At 44.6% G+C, this 12,779-nt stretch overlaps 1 protein-coding gene across 1 annotated transcript in view; it reads right to left on the reverse strand.

Moving 5' to 3' along the window:
- Window positions 1-12,779, reverse strand: part of LOC119168086 (putative 4-coumarate--CoA ligase 2) — a 76,098-nt gene that overhangs the window by 973 nt on the left and 62,346 nt on the right. Inside the window, exons 7-8 of the mRNA XM_075866116.1 lie at window positions 5,529-5,673; window positions 1,105-1,362 (exon numbers count right to left, since the gene is read on the reverse strand). Of these exons, the coding sequence (XP_075722231.1) occupies window positions 1,105-1,362; window positions 5,529-5,673 (403 nt within the window). The remainder of the gene's footprint in view (window positions 1-1,104; window positions 1,363-5,528; window positions 5,674-12,779) is intronic.

The following is a 12,779-nucleotide window of genomic DNA, read 5'->3' on the forward strand; positions in this document are numbered from 1 at the left end:
GCTCCCTCACATCAGAGAGAGGGGAAGCGCAATTAAAGTGAGGCTCGCAGATTGACATAACAGGGAAAACAGCGCTGCAACAAACGTTCGTGCCCCCTGAAAGAAAAACCAGCTCATGCCTATTAACACTAGCCGCTAGGGCATCAATATCTATTGCACCTTACATTTTATGGGACAGCATCATTTTGATTGGGTGCGCAAAAGCTTATTTTTTTGTTGGTGAAAGCTTCGGTGCTATACATGTCACTGCGTTCTTGAAATACAGTACGACATTCTACGGCACTTGTGGGTGCATATATCTTGCGATTGTAACTTGTCTACCTCGATGCGCTTTTGTTGTCTCTCGCATTCGGTCGGAGGGCACCCGAACATGAAACGACGCGTTTTTGTGTGTCTTGGCTACTAACCCTTGGTGTCTGATAGCTGATGTTGGTGCTGAAATTTATTGCTGGGTCATTTGGACACAATCTGTAGCAATAAAAACTTGTTTCCTATTCCCCAATAGTATCTTATGATTTAGAAGACCATCGCGTAAAATAAGGGCTACGTGACCAACGCCTGGCGGGATCTAGCTCTAGCTCCGTACCAATCTGAGACGCGCTCGGTGGAATTTCGCTATATCACTAATTCTTTCCAGAACATTATCTAATTACCACAGTGAACAAGGTATTTTAGCATACAATCTGTTTAAAACCTCTAACTATAACGTGAAGATGATCGTCTTCCGTAGCCTAAACACATTAAATCGCGAAGCGAACCTCGGGTGTCGCTGACTAGCAGGTCGGCGGCCGCGTCCTCATTACTTAACCGATGCTAGACTGCAAATCCCTCGCCCACCCCCATTTTTTCGCCATTATTGGTCACTAAATGGGAGGAGTGAGAAATTAAGGCTCGTTTTCGAAGTCTCGTGCGTGCGCGTCAATGGTGAGGTGTGTAGAGCATCCAGAATGCATTGTCACGAACCAAAGGCTTGTAGTTTCAATTCACAGGTTTTTTTAATCTATAATTCACTTGCTCATATCCGTGACGGAAAATCGTTAGTGACGTCTTAGTTAACCTCGACATAAAGCGTTTTTGCGTTAAATAATCGTTGGTGTGGCTTACGTGCAACGAGGTCCTTGAGCTCAGCTGCCATTTCGGGTGACGCTAATTTCGCATCTCGCAAAACGACGAACGCAGAAGGGGCGTCGCCGTACTTCGTTTTTGGTACTCCTAATACGGCGGCATCGGCCACATTGGGATGGCTCTGCAGCAGGTCTTCGAGTTCCATGGACGACACCTGCTGGTCTAGGCACTTAATCATGTCCTTCACCCGGTCCACGAAGTACACGCGGCCGTCTTCATCGTAGTACATGATGTCTCCTGTATAGAAAATACGAATGGGAGAACGGTACATTTTTTCGAAAGAAGGGTGCACTTCTTTCATATTTCATCAATAACCAGCCTTTGAAGATACACAACATGCATTCATAGCGCAGAACGTTTGATATTTACAAAATAATTAGTTAGCTCTCCTTTGTGAATAAAAGTTGTGAAGTTTTTCTAACAAAGTCCAGCGTCTTTCATGAAACAGCAATAACACATATTACCAAGGCTTGTTAAGATGAATATGAGTACAGAAAAGTGTGAGTTCTTAAGTTCTGTTTTTTATTCATTCAAAATACAAAGTTCACAGTTAAACATATGCAGACGAGGGTCCCAAAGTCCAACTAATAAAACGATAAATACTTTTCCTGTAGTACATTTAGCAGATTATAATCAGAATCGGAAATGATGTTATTAAGTCATCATGAGCGATAAAAATAGTTAGTATAGAGTAGGAGGCCCCATTGTCTAAAACTGAATCGGGATCTCCTACAGTACTGAATACAGAAAAAAATTATTTGAATTAGCAAACAGCAGTACAAAAAATAAGCGAAAAATACAACGCAAAATGCAAAAAGGACAATTGAACAAAAATAACAGGAGAAAACAAAAAAGAAGACAAAAGCCAAAAGTAGACTACGTACAAAATAAGAATAATTCAGTGCTAATAAATATAGACAAAATTACAAAATCAGACAGAACAAGAAATAAAAGTAATGCAGTACTTCTAAAATTTTGCTGAATTCCAAAATAAACTAGAAAAACAATAAAGGTAATTAGGCACTCCTATACAGCTTTCAGACAATTGTAGTGAAAAAAGCATTAAAAATGCACATTCAAGAGAGAAAAAATTTCACATCTATTTCAGCAATACATGACGATGATGTGATACTTTCACTTAGGTTGCGAAATGATATGAATAGGAAGGAGAGTAACAGAAGTTACAAAAACTGCCTAGATCATGAAAGTGATGAGAGGAAAGTGAGTTTGCCAATCGATTGCGATGTTTTGATTGCCGGAATTCTAGTATTCCAGAAAGGGATCTTACTGAAGTAAATTGTTTGTTTTCCATGGCTGTTGGGAGCCTTTAGTAAAATTAATTTCGTAATATGTGGAAACCCTGTGAAGTCAGTATTCACTGGATGGAGGGATATTAAACACAGGAAGCTGGTTGTTGATTTGCTTGCACATTATTATTCCTAGTTTTAATTTGAAGGTGCCAAAGACCATTAGTATGTTGTTCACAAGGAGGAGTGCTATAGCATCACTGCGGTAGCAACTATGGGTAAGTAATTTAATAAATTGATTTCGCATAGTTTGGAGAGAAACAAGATCACTACTGTAAGTATTGCCCCAGGATGTGATAGAGTAATTGAAGTGAGAATGACTAAAAGCGTGGTACAATGAAAGTAATGTAGGATGGGAAAATATATCCCGGGCTTAAAAAGAACAGGTATGCCGTAAGCAATCTTTCTTCGTATGAAAGCAATATGCCAATAAAATTTCAAGTTGCAGTGAAGTTGGATTCCCAAAAAAGTAGTCTTCTCATCTGCTTTAATCGTGAATATAATTATGAATATTGGCGGGATGTGATTATGTTCATGTTGGAGAGAGTGAAAAACAACAAATATAGTTTTGATTGGATTCATTTGAAGCTTATTATGGAAACACAAAGCAGTCAAGCTTGAAAGATTATTGTTTAATTACTGGGTCAGAGATCGGAGACATTTATCAGTGTTAATAATTGTTGTGTCATCTGCGTAAAGTAAGCACTTCTTAGCGAAAATAGAAGTGGGCAGGTCATTATTATAAACTATGAAAAGAAGTGGGCCGAAAATAGAACCTTGCGGTACTCGAATATTTGTTACCTTCGCTGTAGATTGGAAACCCAGCAGATTTACAGCTTGACTTCTATTGAGTAGGTAATGTATCGCAGGACCTGTTACGCCTATTGCTTCAAGCTTCATGAAAAGAATGTGGTGGTTGTTAGTGTCAAATGCTTTGGTAAATTCAATGAAAACAGTACCTGCGTAGAAGCCCCTATCTATTGCTCTCTTTAGCTTTTCAGTTAAAGATAACAGAGCGAGGTCAGTGGAACAGTCTTAACGACAACCAAATTTCGAAATTGAAAGAACCTCATATTCACTGAGGTATTTGGGCAGGCGAGTTTCCAGCACTTTTCAGATACTTTACTGAAGAAAGGCAAGATTCCAATGGGTCGATAGTTGGATATTTTTTATTGGTAACCTTTTTAAACATAGCAACAACTTTTCCACTTTTTAATTCTAAGGAATAATACCAGTTTTGAAAGCTAAGTGGATTATGGATGATAAAATATCTGAAACAGCATGTGCGATTATTTTTACATGGATTGTGGAATTACCATAAAGGCCAGCGCTTCTAGTGTTCAGGTTTCGAATGACATCATGTACTTCGTGAGATGTGGTAGGAAATGAGAAGAATAACTGTTATAATACATATTCTTGCTATATTACATGATGTCTCCATAACGAAAACGTCTCGAGTGAGATTCATTTATCTTATTTCAGTTTCATAGAACTTTCTAAGCACCACAGTGGGCCCACCTCGGTGGATTGCTGGCTAGGGCTGCCCGACAAAAGGTCACTGATTGGATTCCTACCTCAGCGGTTGCATTTCGGTGGAGGCAAAATGGCAGAGGCCCGTTTGTTCTGCGACGTCAGCGTCCGTTTAAGAGCACCAGATGGTCAATATTTCCGGAGCTTCGCACTACGGCATCTTTCATAATAATGTTGTGGTTTATTGGACTATTGTGTTAATGATCAGCACGTCGTCAAAACAATCAACCGCATGGCATAATGTTCGTGTTCTTAAAAAACTTCGCTTTATTGCATACTTCCTCTTATTTTCCAATGGAGGTTGGTGGCAACGTGTAATATTCGGCGCGCAAAGTCTATGTCACTGCTGATAGGCTATAGTAAAAAAAAAGAAACTTCTGATGCTAGGTCCCGTGTCGAAACCAGGCGTGTTACCTCTTTCTGTGCACGGCGTTTACTGAAACCGGAAAAAAAACAGTTTCTGTCATTCAGAATGTCTTCAAATAGAAAAATAGAGCAATCGCTCAGCTCGGTGGCTGAAAATCAAGCAGGTTGTTTGCGGACTCGATAGAACAGGGTCAGTCGGTAAAACAACAAATTATAGATAAGAGTAAACCACGATGGGCCTTGACAGCGCGTCGAGTGAATAGTCATGTACTGCAATAATAATTTCGGAACACTACATTGAGAAATGCATATGAGGACTAATTAAACTGTAAGGTGATAAAATGCTAACATGTAAAGGGACGGGCACTTGCAAACTAGTTTTATTTTGTTCTACTAAAAATACCAAAAATAGAGAACGATCAGAGCTAGAGGATATAAGGGTTTGCAGAACTTGGTCAGAATTATTGCTTCAGGTAAGTAAGAAAGATAGCTGATAAAATAGCAAAATGTGCTAACGGTGTCGCCACTATTAAATCCCCAAGAGTTATTTGGAACCTTAAATACATACGGGCCTTCAGCAGATGTCGCTAGACAACCAGAAATAAGGTGGTACCGAAGAACACAACCAATGGTTGAATATGCCAAGGTTTCTTACAGATATAGTCGATTATGGGCCCACGAGCATACTCCAGGTGTTCTAGCAATTAAACACGTGTGATATAACTGCCAATTGATTCTAAAGTATGCTCTATTTATGTCAAACCAGGGAACACGAAGGCTTCTAGAAAGGTCATTTGGCAAAAGTGCACGACCACCACTCGAAATAGGAATTTAAAACCTGCTCAATGTACTTCTCCTAATATTGTGCTTTTAATGAAAAATATGCTTGTTTCTTTAGTTTTGCCATGGCCAGCTGTGGCTGGGTAAGACTGACGCAAAAATTACCGTTTGATAGGAGACGAAGCTTCGTTTACAAAACAATATAAGGTAGTTCTGTACCCATACAACAGCGTAAATTAAAGAACAGGTAATAATAAAGCCCATAACTTCATCACAAATTGCATATTACACGTTGGTTCTTGTTTAGTCGTACGAGAAGAACCCTAAGAATGAAATGTGCATTTGCGAGGCGAGTGCGACACTTTTTTTGTTTTTCTAGCTCTCAGAGTTCTCGTCACAAAAGTTTGTCGAAAGACATACCTGACCTGCACCATCCATCATCATCCATGAACTCCTTACCCAGCTCTAAATTTTTGTAGTAGCCTTTCATGACGCTTGGGATACGAAAGTAGAGCTCGCCGTATTGCCTGGGTCCCACTTTCTCGCCTGTCTCCAGGTCGATGAACTGTACAGGAAATGCAGAGCGCACGAGGTATACGCATACACGTAGTTCTTGCTAAATTCTGCATTAGTATTTTATGCTAGTGGCAAAACAAATGATAGTTTGATCAGGGTAAGCACGTTCTTCTGAGCAGGCGCATGCATACCATGGACAGCATTGGCTGTAGTTGTATTGCTGATGTGATAAATATGCTTGGTGGAGCCTGTGGCTTGTATAAGTCTGGTCAAATTCGTTCAAGCTTAAGCATGTAAAATGCGCGAATCACATAATAGAATTTAGCGGTGGGCGTGGTGCTTATTTTTTGTGCGCAAAACAAACAAAAGTTATCTTGTTAATTTGTTTTGTTGGTTGTTGCAGTTTCGTTTATCTTAGCGGCAGCAAAGGGTAGAGGAGAGCGTTGTTTTATATTTGTTAGATTAATTTTGTGCATTTACAATACTCTAAGTGAACAAATCACGCATCTGAGCTTTATTGTGGCGATGATCAGTTATCTCCTATTGTTATAATAATAAAAAGAATATTATTATTAAAATAATAAAAAGTAGCTGAGAGCCTAGTGACACCTACCGATGATTCAGAAAACGATATTACACTGGCTAGAATATGGATGGAAGCGTGATGAACGCTCCGGCTAGCGCATGCCGTCTTGAGAGGAAAGCTCCAGATGGCACTGGCACAGGTTTGCACGTCGCCCGAGGCGGCAACGCACTGCGCAGAGACGAAAATCAACCACGCGCACGGGCGGTATGAAACATTTACAATATATTTTGTTGCTCGTGCAAAGGTTCAAATAGCGACCGAGCTTCCAGAATTAAAAGGATGCCTACGAGCAACTGAACTGAAATATCGACAGGGTACCAAAAGTGAGTGCGTGACGGCACTGAAACATTTTATCAATGTTACCAAGAAGTCGTGGCAGAAGATTGAACCACGAATTTAGTTGTGAACCATTGCTTGAAGCACCTTGAAAGCTGCCACAGCAAAGCATCATTTCCTCAAGCTCTAATCTGTAAATAAAGCCCCATCATTCGTAACCTGCATGCTAACGCATACTGAAACTCGAAGACGAGAATCACGAGCGGTATATGGATGAAAACATTTTATTTTTGTTTGCTCGTTAGAGTGAGCGCCCGCACGCGTGGTAGCATAGCGGACTAACTAATCACTAGCGTAAGCTATGGCGCCAATATCACGGCTCAACTGTAGGCCCAACCGAGAGCCGGCACTCGTTATTCTCACTCCCGCCTTCGGCGCGGACGGCACGCTATCAGTATGTTCGAATAAAGCGCGTTCTTCTCGTTTTACCATGCCCTAGCATTCATGCCTAGCCCAACCAGCCCTCACAACTGGCGCCGTCGACCCCGAACCATGCCTGATACGTCGCCTCTTGCCCGCCTCGTGAAGTGAACCGCCGGCTGGCCGCACAGTGCCCTGTCTTTTGTGTAGCGTGCTCCAGTCAATACACCTCTCGCCGGCTTCGTCCGAGTCATTTTGTGCCTTTGCTGTTCGTTTTCGCCAACAGTCGTGCTGAAGCCCAACCACCCGCCCGATGAAGTAGCTCGCCAACAGAACCAAAAGGTTGGCTGCCCGCCTTTTCTTCTCCCGTAACTCTTCTGCTACTTAGTTGTGAGCGTAGCCGGGAAGCGCTCCCACGCCTGGAACCTCCGTTCTCTCGGAACCAGCGTCCAGCGCTGACGGGGGAGCGGGGGTTCCAGGCGTGGAACCCCCGCTCCCCCGTCAAAGAAGTAGCCGACTGGCCGGCTGCCTATGCCCGCCAGGTATTGTCCCTGCTAGCCGGAGGATGAGACGTCGTGTCGCCACGACACCGTAAGCGGTTCCAGAGAGGCCAACAAAGACAGCATCTTCCTTGAAAGAAACCGCGGCCGCCGCCACAAATTGCCCTGCTAATTGAGCGGACAGATCGGCGGACCGTTTGATGTATGCGGTCAGGGGCTTGGGACCCCTCGACCAGCGGCACACACACGACGAGAAAGAGCCCCGCTGGTGCCACCGTGCAGTGCAGTGATCAAGACTCAATATTAGATGTTCACGTGGGCCGTGCATGCTCGTACCTCTCGCCTGTTGCGTGTGTGTGATTGGTGTTCCACTCAAGAAGGAGGAGCCCGACAGGGCTTATAACGATGCCGCAGAGTGCGGGCGTCGCTCTGAACCATGCAACGGTTCAACCACCACGCTCGTGGTTTGTGAAACTCTCAACCTCTTTATGCTGTAAATAAGTGTAAATAGTGCCACAAACCTGTTTGTTTTTCGTATCCCCATTTTGTCAGCGTTCGTTTCCTCAACCCGAAGCTACACCACGCTTCCACAAAAGACCGGGCAGACTCCGGTCCACCACACCTGGTGATCAGCGGTCGGATACGAAGCTACAAGTCACAACAACTGGTGGCAGCGGTGGGATACGACTCAGCACTGGGATCCACAACAACTGGTTGGCAGCGGTCGGATACGAAGCTACAAGAGACAACAACAGTCGGCCCACGAGAAGCAGCTGGCTCGAGACATGGATCACGTATGGGTGAGTGCTTGGCTTTTCCTTTGAGTGAACCAGGTTCTAAAAGGGGGTAAATTTTAGAACTGGTATTTAACTTTGCTGAAAGACTCAGTTTTGCCGTTTCGAGAAATTTTTGGAAGTAGCGAGCACACAGTACGATCATGGACTTACGGGAGCTGCAGAAGTCGGACTTGTTGCTGTTGTGTAGGAATTGGGGACCGATACAAAGGGTTTGTCACGAAAACCCATAATCATTCAAGTGATTAATGATTTGGGGGCTGATGATGAGGAGCTCTGTGAAGCATGGGACCTCATCAGTCAACGAAAGAGACAGCAGAAAGAGGAGGAAGCGAGGTGTGAGCATGAAACAAAAAGACTGGAATCTGAGAGAGAGGAACGTCGCATAGAACCTGAACGTGAAGCAGAAAGACAGGCGCTTCAGATCGAGATCCGCAAACAAGAAATTCAGTCGAGGGGAAGGTTGGGCAGTGGTTCCCAGCAAAGGGTACCTTACCCCAATAAGGCGGCAGAGTTCAAGATGTCCCGGTACATCCAGTCATACGAGGTATCAGGGGATATTGGTCTGTACCTGGTAAATTTCGAACGAATGTGTGAGAAAATGTCATTCGAGCAAGCCACCTGGTCACAAAGGCTACTCACGGTTCTGCCCTGCGAGGCAGCGGAAGTTGTTGTGCGACTCAGCAAGCAGGACGCAGACAACTATGAGAAGGTCAAGGCTTGCTTCTAAGAAAGTATACAGTTTGCGCAGAGGTTTTAAGCCAAAGGTTTTGGGGTGCTAAAAAGTCTAAGAGCGAGAGCTATCCTGACTTTCTGTACAAAATGAGAGCGAATTTGACAGTATGGCTAAAGAGCACCGAGTCATACAGTGACAGGAACGCTGTAGTGGAGAGGATTCTATTAGAACAGTTTTGAACTGTCTCCCAGAGCAGGATAAAAACTGGTTACTCGACCGGGGTGACATAGGTTCTGCGACGAAAGCGGCTGAATTTGTCGAAGAGTACGCATCACCCAGATATTATAGCAGCAACTTGGGAGCCGATAGAACCTATAATTCCAAATCAAACGAGAATAAAGGTTATGGGAAACATTTTTCGAGTTTTCGAAATGAGAAGAGGAAAAGAAAGGTCCCGTCTGGCAAATTTTAAGAGAAGGGGGATAGTGAACCAAGTGAGGAGGAGCAAAACGCGGGACAAGCGAAGAATGCTTTTAAAGTTAAGAAGCCGTTCACTTGCTTCAGATGCAATGAGGCTGGTCACATAGCAGCGAACTGCCAAAATGAAAAGACGGCGTTTTCATATATCAGTGACTGCGAAGAAAACATGAGGTTATTGGAACCTTACATGCATGCCCTGGTTGTGAATGGAAAGCCATGTAAAGTGCTGCGCGACATGGCGGCAACAATAGATGTTGTCCACCTGTCGTATGTGTCGCCATCTGACTACACAGGATCCGCCAAGTGGTGGATCCGCCAAGTGGTGGATCCGCCAAGTGGTGGAAGAGCAGAGAGTATGCTTGCCCATTGCAGCTGCGGAAATCGAGGGCCATTTCGGTAAATTAACAACCCAAGCTGCAGGGTCGGGAAACTTCCTAAATCTTATCCGTACTTGTTCTCAAACAAGTCGGATATAATATTGCGAGAGAAGGACATTCTTTTCGATGACAGGGTTGTACAAGCGTTAACCCATTCAAAGATACAAAAATTGGCAACTCAATTAACGTCTGAAAAAAATGCTATAGAGGAAGGGCGTGATACAGAAGTGGTGAAAACGAAGGAAAGCAGTTCAGACAACCGTGATAGCGAGACACTTATGATCCGTCACTCCGAGAAGGAATCTCGCGAGTATGCGTTACTTCCGCCAGCATCAGACAGGTTAACTTTACTTCTGGATGGAAACAATGGTAGCTTGGCTACTGAGCAGTTAGAGGAGGATACCACCATTCAAGAAATCAGAGAGCATGTCGAGAGCGAGGCTTTGGCTGGTCTGGAGGTAGAGACCGTTTCAAAAGACGGTACTTGCGAGGATGAGGCGGGTGCCAGCAGCCCTATTGGGCGCAGCAAGGAGCTGGAAACCATACTCATGCCTCGAAAGAACGCTTCAACATCGTGAAATGAAGCCATGGTTAGAGCAGTGGCTGGTGAGAGCAAGAACGCCATGCTTCAGCAGGGCAGCGATACTATTGAGCTGATTTGCAAACATCGCAGAAAAAAAAAAGAAGCGGAAGCATTCGGCACCGCGTAAGTCTAGGGCAGGTCCTACTCCGTCCCGTGAAAGACGAAAGGGTAGACCGCTAATCCGTTTAAGGAAACGTCAATGGTGGTGTTCAGGAAGGCACAAGTGGCGAGCCAGGTGTGGAGGTGGAAAAAAAGGTGCATCACCCAAGAAAACGCGCGGTTCAGTTCGACGACTTCGGGAAAGCGGCCTTGCCCGAAGGCTCAAAGTCGAAAGGTCAGAGTGGCTAAATACTGCGTAGGGGTGAACACAAAGAGAAAATTGCCCAGACTTCCCGTCTGTTTTTGGCGTCCCTCTCACATTCCTGAGGAAAACCGTTCGAAGTGCAGAATGAGGCGTGACCGCAGGACACAGCCTAGCATTCGTGCGTTTTGTAGCTTTTAACGTGTTCGAAAACCACCGGGACCGCGACCTCAACGTGTGTGATTCAAGCGAATCTAGTTGAGAAAAGGGGGCGGTCAGTATGAGTAACTTCTGCACGGCCGGTTAAATATTGTTACTCAGTGTTGCATTTGAGATGCAAATTTGCGTCCTTTTATTTTTGTAGGGGACAAAATGTGGGTTAAAGTTTTTAAAAGGAAAACCACTGTGCTAAAGGCTGAAGGTTAGTAAAAGTGTTTTAATCATTAGGGCTAATATGCGCAGAAGGTGAAAACTAGAAAATTGTGTTATTTTTCCAGTATTTTCAAAGGTTATTATTGCCCTGTCTTTTGCAATGCTGTAGAAATGAGAGTAATTGAAAGCTCAGTAGAGCCCAGTGAGTTTTACTCAGAGGCATTAGCAAAGGCAATTTGCTTTAACCAAACGAACCTTCTAGAAAGCAGTGTTTGTCTTTATATTTTGTTTTTTGTTGGATTTCTTTGAAGACGATTGATCCAGTGATCATATGTGTGGAACAGTAAGCTTTTTCTAATGTTGAGCGAACGAAGAGTATTTTGGCCACAGCGTTGGCCAAAGGTTTCGTGAAGCTGGTGAGCCTAATGTCTTAAGTAGTAGACGGTTATTGACCGCCGTAGACAAAGACAGACGTTACTACAATTGTAGCGCTCGCTAAATTCGAGTTTATTCAGCATTCGCGTACTTGATCGATGCTCTCCGCAGGACAGAACCGATGAAAGTGGTCAGTGATTAAAGGGGCAGGCAGCCTTCTTAATAGCAAAGAGGCAGTACCGATGGTCGTACGGTTTTGAGAATTCCCTATTACGACCGAGAGTTAACGGTTCAGTGTTATGCGAGAGATCGAGGCCTAGGTGCCGTTCGTTTCGGGACGACAGTGGCAATGAGTATGATGCGCTTTAGTTGAGCCAGAAATTGGGTTCTAGAGAGATAACTTACTGCGCTTGCACCGTGTAGGGCATTCATCAGGTCAGTGTTATCTCAGAGGTACTAAATTTAAAGAAGTCACAGACTTTTTCCCCTTATTTGGCTGCAAACCGTGACACCAAAGAACAGTCGCCTTGTGAGGCGGCACTTGATTCTTAGAAAATATCATTTTCGACATTAGGTATCACGCTTGTATGACATTGGTTATAACGCTGACGCGCTCAGCCGCTCTTCGTAAGCCATTCTGGGGTGCTCTTGATGTATCAAAATTGATGTTTTGGTTTTTTCGTGCATCTTATTATGCGAATTATGTAAGCACGTCTGGTTTCTCAGCGCAAATAAGTCCTGAGAGTTCTGAGTGGGAGCTTTTGTTAAAGCTAGTAATTAAAATTGGTTTGCTATCTCTCTTTTGGCTTGGTTTGTTCGAAGGGGGCCGAGTGCTTGCTTGTGCATGTGGTCGAGTTTTAGACTCGGTGTCGAGGATTTCGGCAATTACCCAGACCATGCGACAAGCGAAGGCGAGTTCCTGGCATTCCACTACGGACCCTTTCATCGTCCCTGCGAGCAGCAGTGGTGACTGCTGCCCTCCGTGACTCATCTAGCGAGGGAATGCTTTTAGGATCGTCGACAGTAGGCGCCGTGCTGTCGCTGAGAAGCATAGCCGGGCAGCGCTCCCACGCCTGGAACCCCAGTTCTCTCGGAACTAGCGTCCAGAGCTGACGGGGGAGCGGCGCTCTTTTAATCCTCAAACAAGTAGCCGAGTGGCCGGCTGCATATGACCGCCAGGTATTTTACCTTCTAGCAGGAGGATGAGACGTCCTGTCGCCACGACGCCGTAAGCCGTTCCAGAGAGGACAACAAAGACAGCATCTTCCTTGGAAGAAACCGCGGCCGCCGCCACAAATTGCCCAGCTAATTGAGCGGACAGATCGGCGGACCGTTTGATGTATGCTGTCAGGAGCTTGGGACCCCTCGACCAGCAGCACACACACGACGAGGAAGAGCCCCGCTGGCCCCACCGT

The sequence above is a fragment of the Rhipicephalus microplus genome, chromosome 6 (genome assembly GCF_043290135.1).
Source record: "Rhipicephalus microplus isolate Deutch F79 chromosome 6, USDA_Rmic, whole genome shotgun sequence".
NCBI lineage: Eukaryota > Metazoa > Arthropoda > Arachnida > Ixodida > Ixodidae > Rhipicephalus > Rhipicephalus microplus.